We start from the raw sequence: 20,927 nt of genomic DNA on the forward strand, positions 1-20,927 counted from the left end.
AAATGAAAAAATAATACATACCCTCTGTGGGGTTAACTGGTGGAGTTTGGGGTTCTTTGAAGTGTGTTTTGTGTGTGTATATGTCAAAATTAGCACTGATGAGCCAGCCAACACTAGATAGGATGCTAATTTTTGCTAAAAATTGTAACCCCACAAACATGTTTTATATGATATTTGAAGGATAAAATCTTTATTGTTATTTGAAAGGACATCTTCAGAGGAGCTTTCTGAGATGATCCAGGTGACATATACATGAGAATAGTTGTTGCCATGTATTCCTAAATCCCAAGTAGTGCCTTGATGTTAACTGTCTTTCGTGCAATTATCTCCTCTCACTGTCACTAATATGTAATATATTTCCCCCCCTTCAAGGTGGCACATGTGTGGTCAACCCCACAGACTTATTTTGCTCTGTCCCTGGCCGTTTGTCCCTTCTCAGTTCAACTTCCAAATACAAGGTGACCATTGCTGAGGTGAAGAGGCGCCTCTCACCACCTGAATGCCTCAATGCTTCACTCCTGGGAGGCATTTTGAGAAGGTAAGAATTGTTTTCTGGCACATTGTGTCTTCTAACTGTGCTGATACAATACTCCTCAGCCCTCTGCCTTTAGGCCTTCGGTCTCATGTTGAATTCCCCACCTGGTCACATCCTCTCATCAATTCCCTTAGAATGTGAACTTTCAAAACCCAGTTTTTATTTTGTTTTTGGGCAGAGCAAAATCCAAGAATGGGGGCCGCTGCCTGAGAGAGAAACTGGATAGGCTTGGCCTGAATTTGCCAGCAGGAAGACGGAAAGCAGCCAATGTTACCCTCCTTACTTCCTTAGTTGAAGGTATGATTTTTCAGCTCTGCAAGGTAATGGTAGAAAGTTAACAAACTCAGATTTGTCAGGATTATGCTGTTTCATTTTTGTCTATAGTATTAAGCAAGACAGTTAACAGTTACAGGTGAATTTCCCAGTTAATCATGACAAAGATAACTAAATTAGACAACATAAGGCTTAGATAATAAAAATGTCATTTAATATACTAATCCTGGCAATAATAAAGAAGACAATGCAAGATTTAAGTACTTCGACCAGTATTTTCTAAATAACAGCAACAACAACAAAAAAAACTGGCTTTGCTACTGTCGTTTTTATTACTATTTATCTTGGAGTTCAGGTAAATCTGGTTTACCTAATTATTATGCAGTGCAACATGCTCTATAGGATAAGTAATCACCCTTTATATAGTGTTCACAGGAGTCTAGGCAGGATACCAAGCCTGAGAGCATATTGTGTTAATCCTAGTAGGCATCTCTTAAAGTACAGTGAAGTTCCATGGCTTTATGGGTGGATAAGCTGAGTTACAGAGGGGTTAAGGTTAACCAGTGATATAGAGACAGAGGTAGTAATATATTCCCAGAAGGTATTGTTTTCCCAACTTACCTTTTCCTTTTTGTTTCTTCTGTAAGGACTAAACTACATAATCTTATTCAAACTTCTTTTAAGAAGAGGTATTATTGGAGGCTTATTTTTAACTTTTTGGGGGAGCTTTTGAATGTCAAAGGAGAGTTCTTCCATAACCCAGAATGCTATTATTTTAAATCTGAACAAAGGGGCCTTTTTATCAAAACTCACCTAAACACACTTGTGAAACTTTTCTTGCCTTGGTTACTCTATTGTCTATAAGGCACTATAGGAAGTGAAAAGTAAGGGAAACACACGCAAAAAAAAAATCTTGCCTTGGGCAGCCTGGGTGGCTCAGCGGTTTGGCGCCACCTTCAGCCCAGGGCCTTATCCTGGAGACCTGGGATATGGAGTCCCACGTCAGGCTCCCTGCAGGGAGCCTGCTTCTCCCTCTGCCAATGTCTCTGCCTCTCTCTCTCTCTCTCTCTCCCTCTCTCTCATGAAAAATAAAATCTTAAAAAAAATCTTGCCTTTATCCAGATTATCAATTCATACCATTTACTGTATAACTTTGTAAACTAGCATGTTCTAGACATTTGCTTTGTTCCCTAATTGCAGTAATGACAACAACATTATTGACCACCAACATTTAACTGGTATTACCATTACTATTGTCCTATATTTTGTGATGTGTTTGCTTGTGTGTGCTGATACTGAGAACTGACGGATGGTAGAAGTTGACCTGTCATCCGCTCATACGGGTTGGGAGTACTGGAGAAAGGATGAGGTAGAAAAAAATGACACATGGGTTGATTCTAAAAGTACACAGATTCCTGTTCAATTTAAGTAAGAAGATAATTATAGCTATTTAACAATAGAACAAAACACTCAGAATATAATGAAGTGCATTGAAGAATCATATGAGTGGTAGGACTTGATTGGCTCTTAAACCCAACTCTGCAGGAAAATCAACTCAGGAGGTTTATAAAAAATATTTGGGCCCCTTCCCTAACCAATTGAAACTCAATCTCTGGGGGTATGGCCCAGGCATCTATTCTTTTTTCAACATCCCCAATGATTGTAATGTATTATGAGGTTTAAGGATCATTGATCTAAATGTTTCTTGAAATCCTTTCCACTTCCTAGGATGGACTGGCTGAATTCTCATAAAATTTGTAATAAGTGTGAAAATTAAAGGCCGTAACAAAGACCATTTTCTGTAGTGTCTGTGAATATACTGGCCAATATATCTGAAGAGCCATACATAAAAGGGTATATTCACAAGTCTTCTTACTGATTTTTATGGTAACCAAGCACTGAAGTATCCTGTGTAGGAATCATGAATCTATGCCAGCAGAAGAAGTACAAGTTAAATATGTGAACTCCTAGGATGATCTTTGTGGTCTTGCCATCTACTCTTCAACATACCTTTCCTACCGTAGAAGTATCTAGCTAACTGTGTTCTATTCATTTGACGTGTGTTCATGGAGGAGTCACATCAGCCTTGGCTGATGAAACCTAAGATTTTATTCTTTCCAGACACTTTAATTGAATGCTTTTGAAATCCCCTAAATCCTCATGATGTAGAGAAATACATTTTTTATTGTTTAATTCTAGACACTCACTGTGATGGAATTGAGGAAAACATATTTATTTATTTATTTTAAGATATTTTATTTATTTATTCGTAAGAGACACACACACACAAAGAGGCAGAGACATAGGCAGAGGGAGAAGCAGGCTCCATGCAGGGAGCCTGACGTAGGACTCCATCCTGGGTCTCCAGGATCACGCCTTGGGCTGAAGGTGGCGCTAAACCGCTGAGCCACCGGGGCTGCCGAGGAAAATATATTTAGAGGCAAAAGCACCTTTTGCATCCCTTAACTCTCCATGTATTATAACCCTCAAATGCATATGCACACTATCTCTCTGTCTCTCCACTCCCCCACACACACTTAAAAGTTTTACTATGTGTTATATTCTCTGATTTTTATATGATTCCGTATTTTTGTGTTCTTTTTAAATGCTGATTATAAACTACTAAATTTATTTCAAAACTCATACTGAGTCATGATCCACAGTTTAAAAAACTGTAAGTTGTCTTAGCACATGGAAAGAATCTAATACTTGAAGAACAAGGATATGCCATCTAAATTAAAATAGGATTCATTTTATCGCTGGGCTGACCTGAAGAGCAGTTGTGTTGTTGAGGACTCTCCTGTATATTTTTATTCCCACATTTTGGTTGGGTTGGTTATGACACCTGATGACTCTTTTCCATCCAGCAAGATGCCATTTTGTGCAGTAGGCACATAGTCTTTGGAATCCTGTAGATGATGCTAGATGTATACAGAATAATGGTGACTTAATTTTGACTTATCAAAACCCCTGGAAGTTGGACATAGTTAATGCTTCTCTTCAGTACTTTTGGGATTTTGGTCCTTTTTTGCACTAATATGGGTCTGATTCAGTTCTTTCAGATTCTTTAGTGAAAGGGCAGCTGTCCTGGGTGCCCACTCAGGCTCGGTTTTTGTCTGCTGACTCTCTGAATAGCACCCACAGAGAATAACTTTCTCTGATTGTTTGCTTGGTGGGGCAGGGCCATGCAAAATTACTCACATACTTCCTTAAATGAGAATTCAGCAAAGTGTTTTTAAAAAGTTCCCTCGAAATGTCTTAAACATTGCCTTTTGGTGACTGTACTCACTAGCTAGAAAACACTAGATAATCTTCATGGTAGGATCACCATTTGTGTTATTGTTTCTGGTGCCCATTTTGACAAATGTTTAGGTCACAGAGATGACAACTCCTAAGTCGTGTGGGTGTGGGGGACTAGTGAAAAAGTTAACTGAAAAGCTGGCTGGCTGTTCAGAAATGTCTAGTGTTTGTAAAGTTTGCAACAATGAACAACATGCCATTATCCCAATGTAAAAAAAATTGCTTGTATAATTTTAAGTGGTAAATTAAAACTTCCCCATATTTACCAGTTGGTGCTTGTAAGACTTTAAACTGACCATGTCTTTGGGTGAAACTTGTCTCCTGTCAAACATGTATTGTAAGAGCCAGCAACATTTCAGATTAATTTTTTTCAGAAATTCTAAAACTATATTCCTAGTCATCAAAAATCGTCCATCAGTTTTCTTATAAATATGTGTTCTTATGGGAAGGAATAGTATTTTTTGACCATTCTTATTGATATTTCCCATTTATCTCCTAGATTTTCTTTTTTTATTTAAAGTTTATTTATTTATTTTTAAGGATTTATTTATTTATTCATGAGAGACACAGATAGAGGCAGAGACATAGGCAGTGGGAGAAGCAGGCTCCCTGCGGGGAGCCTGATGCAGGACTCGATTCCAGGACCTTAGGATCAGGCCCTGAGCTGAAGGCAGATGCTCAGCTGCTGAGCCACCCAGACGTCCCTCCTAGATTTTCTTCAATAACCCATATGTATATTTGAGTACCAGTATCTAGTAATACAGCTTTTCTTAAATGACTCTCTTTTTAAAAAGCTTTTATTTTAATCCCAGTTAGTTAACATATAGTATAATATTAGTTTTAGGTGTAAAATATAGTGATTCAACAATTCCATACATCACCTGGTGCTCATCACAAATGCCTTCTTTCATCTCCATCATCTATTTCATCCCTCCCTCTAAACCCCTCCTTTCTGTTTGTTCTCTCAGTTTGTTCTCATAGTTAAAGAGTCTGTTTCTCAGTTTGTCTCTCTCCCTTTTTATTCCTATTGCTCATTTGTTTTGTTTCCTAAATTCCACATATGAGTGAAATGATACAGTAATTCTCTTACTCACTTTCTCTTACTGACTTATTTTCCCTAGTGTTATACTCTCTAGCTTCGCCGACGTCATTGTAAATGGCAAGATTTCATTCTTTCTTTGGCTGAATATTCCATTGTGTGTGTATGTGTACATGAACAACCGATCAACCAATGAACACTTGGACTGTCCCTATAGCTTGGCTATTGTAAATAAGACTGCTATAAACATAGGGATGCATGTATCCCTTTGAATTAGGGTAAATACTCAGTAGTATGATTCCCCCAGTAGGGCAGTTCTATTTTTAACTTTTTGAGGAACCTCTATGCTGTTTTCCACAGTGGTTCCACCAGTTTGCATTCCCACCAGCAATACACCAGTGTTCTCTCCTCCCTTCATTCTCTCCAGCACCTGTTGTTTCTTTTTAGCCATTCTGATAGGTGTAAGGTGATATTTCTCTGTGGCTTTGATTTGCATTTCCCTGATGGTAAGTGATGATGAACATGTGTCTGTTAGTAACCTGGATGTCTTCTTTGGAAAAATGTCTATTCAGGTCCTCTGCCCATTTTTAAATCGGATTTTTTGGGTTTTGGCTGTTGTAACCTGGATGTCTTCTTTGGAAAAATGTCTATTCAGGTCCTCTGCCCATTTTTAAATCGGATTATTTGGGTTTTGGCTGTTGAGTTGTATAAATTCTTCATATATTTGGATACTAACAGTTTATCAGATGAGTCATTTGCAAATATCTTCTCCCATTCTGTAGGTTCCCTTATAGTTTTGTTGATTGTCTCTTAACCTGTGTAGAAACTTTTTATTTTGATATATCTTAAATGTCTTTTAAGACTGTTGATTGAGACTCTTATAGAGTTATTTCTCAAACATCCTGATGGTCCAATATACTGTTAGTATTCAGTCACACACCTCACCCCACCCCCATTTTGGTAAAGGGTTTAAGCACAAATGAGCTAATATCTAACTGGCTTTATTCCTCATACACTAGACTTAGAAATAAATTTCATGAATGTCAGCCTTCTATGATGTCATAGTACTTGTCAGCCCCCTTCTGGGAAAGATTTGAATACAGCATTGCCATTGGTTCTGTTTTGGTAGAAATTTCCAAAAAAAAAAAGTAGTGCATGGATACACTGGTAGGCATTCCATGCAGAGATGATATAAACTTTGTAAAAGCAAATGAACATTTGTTTTTCAAAAACTTCCCCAGTCATTGGCATAACAGTAATTTCATCATAATAATCCAAATTTCCATGCTTGCCTTGGGCTTTCCATCATTGTTTTTAATTGTTTTATAATAACTTTCCCCTGTATTTCTTTTTAAATGGAGTTACTCAACTAATAGTGCCATCTTTTTTTTTAATAGTGCCATCTTAAAATTGTTCTTAAATCAATATATTAAAGTAATCATTTTAGGGATTATTTTAAGAATTTAAAGGAGAGGGCTATTTAATGCAAATTTATATTTAAATAATTCACAGCATTTCTGATACAAATATCATTGTACCTAGTAACTGCTGGAATGAAGAACTTGAAACTGACTTCACAAAGTTGTTTGAAAATGAAAACTTTGATAAAGCAGATATTTAGAGTGGGGATTTTTTGGGCCCATATAACAGACATATTTGAACTAGACTGAGATATGAATTTGAATTTGAATTTGAATCCACAGTCCCCAGAATGTAAAGTAGATAATATTCCCTTTTTATCCATATGCCTTCATCTAAGGGGTTTTAGATATATAATTAGTAGCTGATATAACTTCTTGTTTCCCCCTTTATTATAAATTTGATGTTCTTTTTGTTTCCTCCGTTTTAATCATATTGCTGTGACTTCTCTTCTGTTTCATTCTGGTTTTCTAACATCAGAGAGATGTTACTCTCTGGAAAATATTGTGGGTTAGAGTTGTTTAACCCAAAACACATACCTTTCTGAGGAGATCTTGGTATAATCTTCTATAGTGGAAATACTTCTATCTTTGAAAAACATTCAAAGGATTTGGCCAATATTATTGTTCTCATTCTAATACCTTTACTATTTGTTTATTATTTATGAATCAGCAGCTTCTATTAGCTGCCCTCTCTGTATTTTATTGCAGAACAATCTTTACAGAGTCAGTGGTTATTAAAATAAACATGAGGATTCAATGATGTAATTATTCCTACCCATTGCTCCCCCCTCATGTGAGGTTTTCCAAGATGGTTAAAGTTGTAGAGTGTTGCTGGAGGGAAGTTTTGTTCACTGGAGTGGGTGCTTTCCTGGGACAGTTCTGCTGAATTTGCAAAAGCTCATGTAACATTATTGGGCAACACCAGGCATTCTGAAAGCACTGCTTATGTCCATTAACATAAATACCTTGACTTGCATTCTGTTGTGATGGGGTCAAATCTTGTGTGTGTGTGTGTGTGTGTGTGTGTGTGTGTGTGTGTGTATTTCAAAACAGTATAGAACAGAGGAGAGTGTGAATATACACCAACAAAAGAAAGGGGACCATTTACCAATATTGTATATAATCTCCATTCACTCTTTTTGAGTTTTTTTTACATTTTTTTTAATTTTTATTTATTTATGATAGAGAGAGAGAGAGAGAGAGAGAGAGGCAGAGACATAGGCAGAGGGAGAAGCAGGCTCCATCCACCAGGAGCCCGACGTGGGATTCAATCCCGGGTCTCCAGGATCCCGCCCTGGGCCAAAGGCAGGCGCTAAACCGCTGCGCCACCCAGGGATCCCTCTTTTTGAGTTTAAATCCTTTGTTGCTGTTGTTTCATTCTTTAGTTTCAAAAAATGTAAGCTTCTAGGCCTTGCCCTGAACTTCTAACTTAAAATGAGCTAGTTGTCCCACTTGCAAAATGTGTTATCCCTTCAGCAAGTATCTCTCTCCTGCTCCAAATAAAGTGACCTTTGAAATTTTGTCAGATTTTGAGCTGGTTACTTAACCTGACTCAACTTCATTTTCTTAGTTTATAAGTAAAGATTGTAATATCTGTAATGGTTAGGATGATGTTAGCTATTATAACAGCTAATTCCCAAATGTTCAGTGGCTTAACATGGTAGAAGCTTATTTCTCATCATAGTCTGATGTAGGAGTTCCTCACCAGGGGTATTTTCTCACAGTTTCATTCAAGGACCCAGAGTCCTTCCATCTATAGTTATTTCCTTCTCTAGGTACTAGGAGTCCCATTCATTGAGCTCACAATAAGGAGATACATGATGACAAAAGTACACAGCTTCTTACCCACTTGGCCAGGAAGTGACCCATATTACTACTGTTCACAGTCCAAGAACTAGTCATGTGGCCACATCCAATCCCAAAGGTATGGGGTATACTAGAAAATGTAATCTCTAGCTGGACACAGTCTTCTCAGCAATGATGCTGTATGGTATGTAAAGAAAGGACAGATCTTTGATGCTCCTCACTCATTGCTGCTACATCTGTCTCATACATCTTATGTAGGATTAAATATACTCACGGTCTAGAAAAACTGACTTGGCAATGAACTCTTTCCAAGAGAAAAGGTGTAGTGAGTGAGTATAGGTATATCAAGTTTTCTTGCCTTGACTAATGTGCTTTTCAAACACTCAGTTTCTACTTTATTTCCATTATTGACATTTATCAAAATTCATAGGTATTTTAATAAAATTATAGACTGTAGTTCTTCCTGTTATTGTCTATATCCTGCTGAATAGCAAAGGCAATTTTGGAATTGCCTGTGTTTTAATTTACAACAAATATTTGAGTTTAGAATTTAATCTCTCTTAAGAACGGAATCAGAGATTAATTTTACTTTTGAATTAATATGATTTTAAATAGATAATTTATTTAAATAGTAGAAAACATAAAAGTTACAAAAGAGCATATAGTAAAATATCTGCTCTTTACTCTATTCCCTAGTTGTTCAGCTCCCTTCCTGGAGGAAAATCAATGTTCTATTAAACAAATGGGTTCTCTATCTCCTTTCGAGGATGTGTGTATGTATGCATGGGATTTCTTAATTTTTAAAAGAAATTATAGTATTCTATACAAACTATTCTGCTGTTAGGTTCTTTTTGCACACCTTATAATAGTGTTTTTTCTCAGGGCTTACCAGTTGTCCATTCTTTTAAACACTCATGGTATTCCCTTGTTTGAATGTCTCATAATTTATTTAGCCAGTTCCCTATTGATTATTATATAGATGTTTACAATCTTCAGCCATTGCAAATTGTGAATTATACAATGAGTAACCTTACATTTACATAAATAATTCTGCAGATATGCAAGTACATTTATTCAATAAATTGCTAGGAATGTTGCAAGATCAAAAGATATTTGAGTTTGTAATTCTAGCAGATTATTGGAAGATTGTTCTCCATAGTGGTTATATGTTTATGACCCCACCAGCAAGGGGAGCACCCTGTACTTGAGCCCAAAGAGAGTGCTATCAACTTTTTGATCTTTGCTAATTTGATGGGTTAAAAAAATTGCACCTCAGTTATGAAGGAGTTGAGTTGACTGTTCCTAGCAGAATTTAATGAACTTAGCTGTCTGTTCATTTACTTTGTCCCTATGAGGCATTTTTAAATGTTTTTCTTATTGATTGGTGAATGTTCATTATATACGATAAATCTGGCTGAATGTCTCTAATCTGAGTTGCAAAGCCTCCCCACCACTAGCTTTGATTTGTCTGTTTGCTATTAGGAGCTTTTTGTTGGTTTTCTAATTTGTTTAGGTCTAAGTCCTATAGGCTTTTTGATATTGGTATAACTATATGTCTCATACATCTTATATCATGGTTTTTAGTTTTAACTGTAATATTTTAAAAGTCTTTTTTTATTCCAAAGCTATAAAAGAATTCTCCCATGTTCTAATTACTTTGTGGTTCTATTTTTTATGTTTAAATCGTTGATCCATCTGGACCTTGTTTTGTCGTTAAATGCATGATATAGATCCAATTTCATTTGTTTTTTTCCAGATGGCCACCCAGTTGTCCCAACACCTTTTATTGAAAACTCATCTTTTCCCCACTAGTATGAAAAGCAAGCTTCATTTTACACTACATCACTCTCCAAATACACTTTTTCAGTAGATTGACGACTTCATTTCCTTAGCAGGGCTCTTGTTTCTACTTCTACCACCCATTTCTATTTTTTTGTTTTTATTTTTTAATATTTATTTATTTATTTATTTATTTATTTATTTATTTTTCCATAGGCTCCATTCCCAATATGGGGTTTGAATTCATGATGCTGAGATCAAGAGTAGCATGTTCTACCAACTAAGCAAGCCAGGCATTTCTCCTTTTCTTTATAGAATTTATACCATATGAGCCAGATAAGGCACAACTCTATGCAAGGGTGCAGATAGACAGAGGTCTGTATCCTTTAAAACGGACTTTATAGTGACTTTCATCCTTTTGTATAAGCCACAGAATTCTTGTATTTCGTGAAGGTATATGGCTAATCCCTACTCAATGCTTTCCCTTCAGCTTAGGACAGTAGTTTGGTTTTTTGTTTTTGTTTTTGTTTTTTGGGGTTTTTTTTTAGATTTTATTTATTTATTCATGATGGCCACACAGAGCGAGAGAGGCAGAGACACAGGCAGAGGGAGAAGCAGGCTCCTTGCAGGGAGCCCAATGTGGGACTTAATCCTGGGACTCCGGGATCATGCCCTGAGCCAAGGGAGCCACCCAGGCGTCCCTAGAAGCTTTCAAAATATGCACATACTTAGAGTTAATTGATATGGGGTCACACCTGTACATTAAAAACAAAAACAAAAAAAAAAATAAAAACAAAAACAAAAAACCTCAGGTTATGGGAGCAGCAAGTGTTGAAAAGTACATGTATTGTCTATTTTAAAAAATGGCTCCCTTGATGTAATGATACACTCTATTTTTATGGATTTTCTAATATAGTTCATTCTTTCTAACAATTCTCTTTGTTCTATTTTTCACTGTTTTCTTTAGAAGTTTTCACAAGACTATTGTTATAACTAACCAATAAGATATTTGAAAGCTTGTTCCTTTGACAGATGTTTACTGAGTACCTCTTATGAATCAGTTGATATGCTAAGTGTAGGGTGTGGAATGGGAAACAAAACTATTGCTTTGGAAAACAAAGTGTTGGTGTTTAAACAAAATCATCTTTAAACTAGGAAACTACCACATTATACGGCACTTATTTATGTCATGAGATTGTATTATATGTAGTGCTATAGAGTACATTCCTTTCAGAATAGTTTGGGAAGCCTATAATATATTAATTTTGTCCCTTAGCTCTACAGTTTACTATAAGTTGATATTATATGACAGTTTATTTAATGGAATATCCAGATTTAAAAACATTCCCAAGTTTTCTTTTTTTTTTAAGATTTTGATTTTTAAGTAATCTCTACATCCAGTATTACAGCAAGAGTCACATGCTTTATGGACTGAGCCAGTCAGGCACCCCTCAAGTTTGCTTTCTAATAGGTGCTTCTTGGAATAATCCCACAGACAGATTTGAATATGCTTATTTCACATACATATAAATAAAATTGAAATCATAGATATGTGACTGTAAGTTAACACATCTGAATAAAATTGAAATCATAGATATGTGACTAGAAGTTAACACATATGAATTGTTGCTTTTATTGAATAACATTGGGTATTGCGATACTAAGCTAAATTGTTTTTAGGGCAATATTGTTACAGTGGCAGTTGGTAAGAATCACCTGGTGTTAACAATATAGAAGTATCCTTTAGTGCAAATTAGCATACATTTTCCCTAAATACAATAAAGGAAGAAAAAATCCTTAATGACTTACAAATGGTTGAAAATTAGCTGTATTTATTTCTATTTAAAAATATATTTAGATCTTCTTCTTGTTAAATAGTGTGGGAATCCAGAAATTCAGTAAAAACTAACGATCCAGAAAACATTTTCCCATTAACTTTCCACTTCTAGGCTGCATCAGTGATGGACATTTAAACTTTTCCTAATATTTTCCCATAGTTGTTCACTATTTGCTTTTGAGTGTGAAAAATGAGTGCCCTGACATCTGGGAGCAAGTCCTTTTTTATGCTCTTCTCATATTCCGTAATTTTATTTCTGTTGGCTTGAGACAGTTATTCAGTATGAGTCACCCACTGCTGATGTCATTATTGAAAAAATGAATGCTTCTTAGGGGTTTCTACTTTTTTTGGAAGCAGGGTAAGCCCTGCTTCACTTATAGATTCTAAAGCCTTGCAATTAAAATACTCCTGTGCAAGCAATAACCCTTAGCCCCAAACATCCATCCTACTTCTAAAATATTCTTGAAATGACATGATATAAAATGGTCATACATGCTAAAGTTAGTGTATTGCTTCAGTTGTGTAAAAAAGAGTGGAGGGGACTGGTTTATCAAGTTGCACAGCATATTAAAGTTTAAAAATGGCTTACGCCTGTCTTGCAAACAAAGAACTAGGACATCCTACCTCATCTCACAAAGATATAAGTTGACACAGCAATATTTGCCATATGGAGATAGAAGGACAAATGTTCTCCGCCCTTCCCAGATCATTCTCCCACCAGGTCACCGCACTCGCTTGTAGTTCACATGGGCATCTTGTCCCACCACAGACACCAAGAAATTCATTGATCGTTATCTTCATGAATCAGTCAGATCCCCTAGAATCTTGTTCACGTGTTTTTTAAAACTTTTTTTAAAAAAGATTTACTTATTTGAGTTACAGGATGCGCACGTGTGAACACACATGTGCATGAGGGAGGGGCAGAGGGAAAGAATCTTCAAGCAGACTCCCCACTGAGTGTGGAGCCCATCGTGGGGCTCGATCTCACAACCCATGAGACCAAGAGTCTGATACTTTTTTTTTTCCATTGAGGCATTTTATTTGCACGTATGAATTACATCCCTAGAAAAAGAATCCCAGGATTTTCCCTCCTGTGTGTTTTCGTCTTGCTTCTTCGTGGTCCATGATGCCAGCTGAGGTTGTCAGTACAATGAAACCAAACTGGCGGGATGGGAGCAGGTTATTCTGCCATTTTTCTAGATCTTTCAGTTGTACATCAAATCTGGGACTGATCACTCCGCACTTGTTTAACCTGCCTGTGAGGTTCACAACAATTTTCCCAGCTCTGTGATCATCGATGATTTCAAATTCGCCAATGTAACCATGCTTCATCATCACGGTGAGAAATCGGACGATGACTTTGGAGCATGGCCTGATAAGAACCTGGCGCTTGCTTCTCTTTTCAGCGTTGTTGATGCTCTTGAGAGCATCTGCCAGGACGTTCATGCGCACCATTGTGGCGGCTCGGAGAGATGGCGGAAAGAGGACGGGAGGGAAGAGTCTGATACTTAACTGACTGAACCACCCAGGCACCCTTTCATGTGCTTTCTTGATCCTAAAACTTCTATTTTTCTTAAACTTGTTGACTCTAAGATACCTGCTGTACAGGATTTAACTACAGATTTGTCATCCTTACTGAATATCACGTGTGTTGTAATTCACGGATTCATTCATTCATTCATTCTTGGGCCCCCACACACAAAGCTTTTGTGTCATAATACACATATTTAAACTACATATCAGAGTGTCTTCACTTGCCACTTCTTTTGATGTAGCATTGCTATACATCCAGTAACAATGTTACATTGCAAGCCAGAGAAAGCAGTAAACAGAACTAAGGGAAGGAAGGATCTGGCTGTCAGTGTAAATGTAAATAGCAGCTGTTCCATTCAAACTGTTTTAAAAACTACCGCCCGGTGAGAGCTTTGCATATAATGGGCCAGAATCAGGTTTTAGCATAAAATTTAAGAGACATGCTGCCACCCTCCTGTTTGCGCTGCTTCACTTGTCCCACTCCTGCATAAGCAGTGGAGGATAAATATATATAATAGTCTATGAAAATGTTATCCAAATATCCCTTTCTGTGACAATATTGCAATATGCAGATATATCAATATACACAACTCCACATGCTGTACAAAGATGACACTGTGAATGGATTATTGTGTTAGTGGCAAGATACTTGTAAGTCCTAAGATCCATGAGCTTATCCTCTATCACATGCTGTGGCCACTGTTTCTGACTTTATATCTCAAGTTTGAAATGTCTTGAATTATCTCCCTTCTGTCATTTTTCTAGCAAAAGTGATCATATAGATGGCATTACAATGTCTTAAAATCTCTGTGCCATTTTTCTGCCAAATATGCATGGATTTTCTTTCCTAATAAGTTAGGGGGATAAACTGCTGGTAATAAGCACTTTAAAAATATTTCTTCTACATTGCAGCTTTATCTAAAACTGTGGCCCTTCAATAACTATCACTACCCAAACTAATATAGAGACCCTCTCCATGTAGTTATGTCAACTTCCTATTTAGAAGGGATGACAAACAATCTGTTTCCTACCACGTGAATATGAAAGTCTTAACTAAAAACCTGCCACTGCTTTGAAACGGGGGTGGGGGAGGTGGAAATCATGATTGGTAATTCACAAAACATTATCTAATTCCCCATGATGACCACCTTCTTCCCCTTTGAACTTTTGGAAAACATTTTATCTGTAACACTCATTTGATACTTATAGTACAATAGCTTTTGTTATATACAATATCAACATAATGTCAGTAAACATGAACTGATGGTAGTGTTCATATAGGAGGCAATATAAATTATAAAATGCTACTGAGGTGTTTTTCCTATTATTATGGGTATGATCATCATTGTCCTGGAAACACAGAGGGCCCTTTTATATCCTTCATCACTCCTACATAGCACAGCACCTTGAGCAAAGGAGGTGCTCAGTATATGTGCAGTGAAAGCTTGCTTTTTTTTTTTTTTTAAGTTTTGATACTCAGGTGAAATTTGGGTTGAGCTTTAAAATCACTGTTGTTTTCGAGTTTGAAATACATTGCCAAACCTTACTTTGCCGATAGGCCATTTTTACCTTTTTTCTTACAAATTTACTCAGGTTTAAGATTTTTGTGAAAGACCAAAAGTTATTTATGATATTATTATCCTTAAAAAGCATTCTGTTTTTAATAATGTACATAAGAAGCATTGTGCAGTGTGCTGAAAGGTACTGAAGCCTGCCAGAAAGCCAGACAATGCTGGTACTATAATCACACAATATAGTGTCCTTGGCAATATAATGGTACAAAATTGATAAAATTCATTTATCTCCCCTTTCCAAAGTGTTCCAGGTTCTTTGAAAAGTTACTTGGACCCTTTGTCAGTATTTTGATAGATCTCATGGGAAAGATATCTGAATATTTCACATGCGCTAAGATTGAACAACAACAGAATGGCAAGCTCGTGGAGCTTTCTCCCTAAGACATTAACGTGTAGGATCTGAGAAGCCAAACTGGTATAACGGTCAGACTAGGGAAGTCAAAACTCCTAGATCCTTCCTGTTTTCCCTGTCAGCCTTTCACAAACCTCCGCTTGCTAAGTAGCTTCCCTGTTTCTGTTTCTCCTCTTCCTACGCCATACCCCACCCCAAAAGTCCTTTCCCTGGTATTATTTAGAATAAATAGGAAAAATAATCCATCTGACCACAAGGAGGAATGAGGCTTGAGGAAAACATAAAGTGTTACTCTTACTGAGTTTAGACATTTGTGAAAAACTGACTTTTATTGTCTGCCAACAGGGGAAGCTTTACACTTGGCTCGGGATTTTGGCTACACTTGTGAAACAGAGTTTCCAGCCAAAGCTGTAGGAGAACATCTTGCCAGACAACATATGGAACAGAAAGAACAGACAGCAAGAAAAAAGATGATCCTAGCGACCAAGTAAGCAGAATGGGAAGTCTCTATATGCCTTCTCTCAGTTTTTCCTCTTTTTTTTTTTTTTTTTGAGTGAGGGAAACAGTCTAGAAGGTACCAGTTCTGTAAAGCAGGGGTTCTCACACTTCAGCAGTTAGATGTATTACACATGGACATCCCACCACCCCCAGCCTTGCACCCATAGCAAGATTTACAAACTGCCTTTGTTTAGTGATGGGTCCATCTTTGACATCGATAATGGTTTTTGGAAAACTCTCCAGAATATGCAGGAATTCTTAAGAGAAAAGTATGTTTAGGAAATGTAGATTCCAGGCAAATGTGTCATTAGCTGCTATGTGATTTGGTCTAAACCACTCAGTACACCTTAATACATGAGGGTGAAGATCTCAAATGAATACACTATGAATATTTGGAGAATATGACAAAGAGGACCCAGATGTGTGAGGCATAACATGGAGACCTCTGTGCCCAAGGATTGCCATCAGTGCCTCCATTTTCTCTGATGTATAATTAAACAAATGATCCCTATCCTGCCCCACCTGCAGTGGTGATACTGTTGAAAAGAAAAGGTATCATATGTGAGAAAGCTTCTGAAAAGTGTAAACAGTCCAAAGTCCAACAAAAATGTGAATTAAAATAATGACAGAGATAACATAGTAATGGGGAAGCTTGGGTAAGTTGAGTTCATGTTTCCTCAAACTTGGAAGTTCTTTGATAGGGAATGGAAGAATTACTATTTATTGTGTGAAAACCCAACAAAACAGTAAATATGGCTGTAAGTCATGGTCAAAGTTTTAGAGAAAAATCTTTCAGGCTGTAACTAATTCATACTCTCTTCTCTTTATTAAAAAAAAGCTATGCTACATAATGGACTATTAATAATCTTACCTAATTTCCGAACTGTACGTTCAGATTTTAGAACTCATAGTCCCAGGTGGGTTAACTTATCATTTCTAAATTAGTTTCTTATTTGGAGAAAACTTCTAGACAGAATAAAGTAGATAGTGTTAAAGTCATTGTTTCTTAGAAACTGATAGAAAATGACTTCACATGTTGGCTAAAATTTAAATGGGCTCAATGCATAAAAAATGCAGGATTTCTTCTACCAACTTTTAAAGTCACATAGGTTTTTTTTGTTTGTTTGTTTGTTTGATTTTACAAGTTTAAGAGTTTAAATGGAATACCTACCACCCAAGAGGCTTGCCCAAGGTATTAAATCCTTTATTTGGGATCTGTGCTACTTGTGGCTGGCACTCTTTGGGTTTAGGACATATTTGTGTATTTCTCTTCTGAGAGTAACTTAGATGATTCATCTTGCCCAAAAGAGAAGGAAAACAAAAGGTGGTGGCAAAAAGAGACAAAGAGTAAAACAAGGAAATAAAGGGAGAAGGAACAGAAGACAAAGAAAAATGAAGACTAAGAGCTAGAGAAAAAAATTAGAAGGCAGGTATAAAATGTGGACTTAAGATTTTGGGATAGGTCTTATTCTGTGCAAGTTCCTGCAAACGTGCTAGTAGAAAGAGCTGAAACTGGATGTTTTGTGTGGCTTATCTCCTGGGGGAATCTTAACTTCTGTTTTGCTTCAACTCATGCCCTCTTCCAAGGGAAGACCCAAAGAGGTTTTCATTAGTAATATTTCAGTTTCTCCAGGAAGAACCGAAAGTACAGATAGCCAGTCTGAATCCTTAATATAATCTTGGAAGAAATAAAAAGAGATATTATACAGATCCAGAGAAAGATACAATGCTAGAAGTTAAGTAGTATCCTCCAGCTGTTCCCAAAACATAGTTTCCTTCTAGCTGGCTGGAGTATATAGATTTTGCCAATATGTGTACCCACATGACACCTGAATGACACTGTTATCCCCAGATACAAATTATCCAAGAGAAAACACCTTTATATTTTCTATCTCAAAATTAGTTGGTCGTAGTTTCATTGTGCATATTCTAAAACTTTCACTCCCTAATCCAGAGAAATCCTTCTTCTTGTCTTCCTTTCCTGAGAAGGGTTCCATAGCTGCTTACCTCTACCCCACAGCAATGCCACCACTAACATTCGAACCTTCGGAACACAAATACCCATTTTCTTGAGAGTTCCCATAACTCTGTTTAAATGTCTGTGCATTCAAACTGATGTGGAAATTTTGTTTTCATAGAAGTCCAATGTTAGCGGAACTTGAGGGGATTAAGAGAAGTACTTCCATATTCGTCAAAGTTATGCTGAGATGTCTATTTTAGAGTAGTGGATTCAACTCAGGAGTAGTAGTTTCCTTCTACCTAGGATCCAAATAATGTCTATTTTTAGATGATATTTGGGACTTCGGTTTCATAAAATATTACAAGAACATGAACTTTTCTTTGATCCCTCTGCCCATAGCTGGACATTTGCAAACCATTAAATAATCAAGAATTGAGTTCACTGATTCCAATTACCTTATTTTGTAGAAGGGTAAAGAGGTCAAAGCATCTAGAAATTAGAAGACAGCCTATATAATTTTTTTTATCTTTTTGGTTGCTTATATCCATCCCATCTTCTTATTAAACAATGTGAGACAAGAATGAAAGACTATGTAGTCATAGTAAGTATATACAAGACAAGTAGTCATCAATAGAACTGGGATGTGTAGGAATAGCATGCCTTTTCCGCAACATATGAACGGATCTAACATGTGTTCTGAACAGTTTCTAATTTTCTAATAGCAAAGCATCAGATATTTTTAATTAAAATGCTTAACGTTGAAATTAGCTTACATGGATACTCATTACATTTCTAGTTAGTTCACCTTTGTTCACAAGACTGTGACAATTGCATCAAAAATACATATGAAATTCATAACCTTTGGATGAGAGATCCAATAACTGACTTCCATTGTTTTGCTTGATTTACATGTTTCTTTTTTACCTCTATGAATAACAGATTCAGTTGTATTTAGTTATGTTGCCAACTGTATAATTAAACGAAAGGCCCATTGACTAAGGGTCTAGCCTCCTAATTCCTCCTGCTTTCTTGTGTTTTGTTGATTAACCAAATATCTTGGTGTAATTAAACAATTACATGGGAGGAACAGAAACTGAATTAGACCATTTTTGAATTCTGAAAATGTACTAGACAAAACATTTGATTCATGGAAAACACATTTAAACTTCTTCATTGAATTTAGAACTAAATATGCTTAATATTTGATCTGTATTAGGGTAAAGCAGAATTGTTAACAAGTTTTAATTGTTATCAAAGCAATAATTGTCAAAAGGAGAAACACAAAACCTGAAATTCAGACATCAGCTTAAAAATTATGTCCTTAAGGACAATGACGTAAGTGATAAAGTTAGAATTTATGATTCACTGAAGATCATCTTGTGTTACATAATTCATAATGTGGCATTTTGTTTTGAGGAATGAGTATTTCTTATTGTGGCTTTATAAATAAAATTTTAAATAAGGATGAAACTAGTCATAAAAATAATAACTCCGTAACTGTCATAATGAGATGATGATCATAATCGCCTAAGGGGAGTCTACAAAATTGTCATCTGTTTTTAAGTCGAGAAGCTGTCCTAAGTCAGTGAGTTAAGAGCAGCAGAATCAAATAGCAGAGGTTAAGAATTCTGGAACTTTTCCTGGTACAGCTTCCTGTGTGGTGCAGCTAAATTGCTTAGCATGAGTTAAATATTTCCACGCTTTGCCTTTTCCTCATTTCTTCATCAGCTTTAAGTTTATTATAACCTGCTGTAATGTTTAAATAGCTCCGACATTTTTTATGTAATAATAGATTATATTGATGGTCTACCACATAGTCATTTATGTCACCAGTCTGAAAAATGATTAGCATGAGTCTGGATTTAAAATTTATTTAGAAATTTCCCAAAAAAGTAAAGATAACAGTGTATCTAACTCTATTAAACATAAAGAATAACAGATAATGATGTCCTACCAAATGACATCATTAGATGCCACCAACTGGCATCAAATAATTAGTTCAAATTTCTATTCATCTATTGAAACATAGTCAATACACCTGAAAGTCAGTCAACTAAGCCTAACTCAGAACAGAAAAAGTGACAAATTAAGATAAAATTTTCTCAATGAAAATATACACATGTAATTGTTAAAAAGCTTGCAAGTAGATGCTATATCTCAGAGACTCAACTAAAACATTAGCTAGAATATATAGAGAATCCTGTTTGATTTAGAGCAGGTCAGGGCTATCTCTTGTGGAGGTTTTTTTTTTGGGGGGGGGGGTTTGTTAGTTTTTTCTCTCCTAATGACCCACTTTTACTCCCAACTGTGTTCACAATGAAAAAGACAAATTCTATGAAATCACACAATATGAAAGTAACACTGGCGATAAACCTGAGGATTATTGCTCAAAAAAAAAAATCACAAATGATCTTCAGAAGAAATTTTAGGCACCTAATAGTAAAACTCCACTGATTTTAACTCAGTGATAAATTATTTGTGCTTCAAGATATTTTGTCACTTTTTAGTAATTATTTCTTAATCACACAAATGTTTTTTTTTTAATTTTTATTTATGATAGTCACAGAGAGAGAGAGAGAGAGAGAGAGAGAGAGAGAGAGAGGCAGAGACAAAGGCAGAGGGAGAAGCAGGCTCCATGCACCGGGAGCCCGACGTGGGATTCGATTCCGGGTCTCCAGGATCGCGCCCCGGGCCAAAGGCAGGCGCCAAACCACTGCGCCACCCAGGGATCCCCACACAAATGTTTTGGAGAGTACTTAGTGGCTGGGTTCATGAAGTGACATTCACTTGGAATAATTTGACTCTTTTGTACTTGTCTTTGGCTACATTGATAATTACAGGCGGGGCTAATGATTAGATTTTTATGACTACTACCTATTGTAAATCCAGGCCAAAAAAAACCTAATCACTATCACATTATCCCTTGAATATGGAGCAACCTCATGGTAGATGATGTATTCTTTTGAGCAATTCCTTACCTGTCCTTTACTTCATTCTTTACTGTATTAATCTAGTGTTTC

General features: G+C 36.4%; 2 protein-coding genes across 2 annotated transcripts in view; one reads left to right on the forward strand and one right to left on the reverse strand.

Moving 5' to 3' along the window:
- Nucleotides 1–20,927, forward strand: part of TFAP2D (transcription factor AP-2 delta) — a 56,528-nt gene that overhangs the window by 14,285 nt on the left and 21,316 nt on the right. Inside the window, exons 4-6 of the mRNA XM_055330436.1 lie at nucleotides 373–538; nucleotides 714–832; nucleotides 15,795–15,936. Of these exons, the coding sequence (XP_055186411.1) occupies nucleotides 373–538; nucleotides 714–832; nucleotides 15,795–15,936 (427 nt within the window). The remainder of the gene's footprint in view (nucleotides 1–372; nucleotides 539–713; nucleotides 833–15,794; nucleotides 15,937–20,927) is intronic.
- LOC129512876 (40S ribosomal protein S15a-like) lies at nucleotides 13,005–13,484 on the reverse strand. Its single transcript, XM_055330438.1, has one exon. It carries the CDS (start codon nucleotides 13,443–13,445, stop codon nucleotides 13,053–13,055), a length of 393 nt encoding a protein of 130 aa, XP_055186413.1. The 5' UTR covers nucleotides 13,446–13,484; the 3' UTR covers nucleotides 13,005–13,052.

Source organism: Nyctereutes procyonoides, unplaced genomic scaffold (assembly GCF_905146905.1).
Source record: "Nyctereutes procyonoides isolate TBG_1078 unplaced genomic scaffold, NYPRO_anot_genome, whole genome shotgun sequence".
Lineage (NCBI taxonomy): Eukaryota > Metazoa > Chordata > Mammalia > Carnivora > Canidae > Nyctereutes > Nyctereutes procyonoides.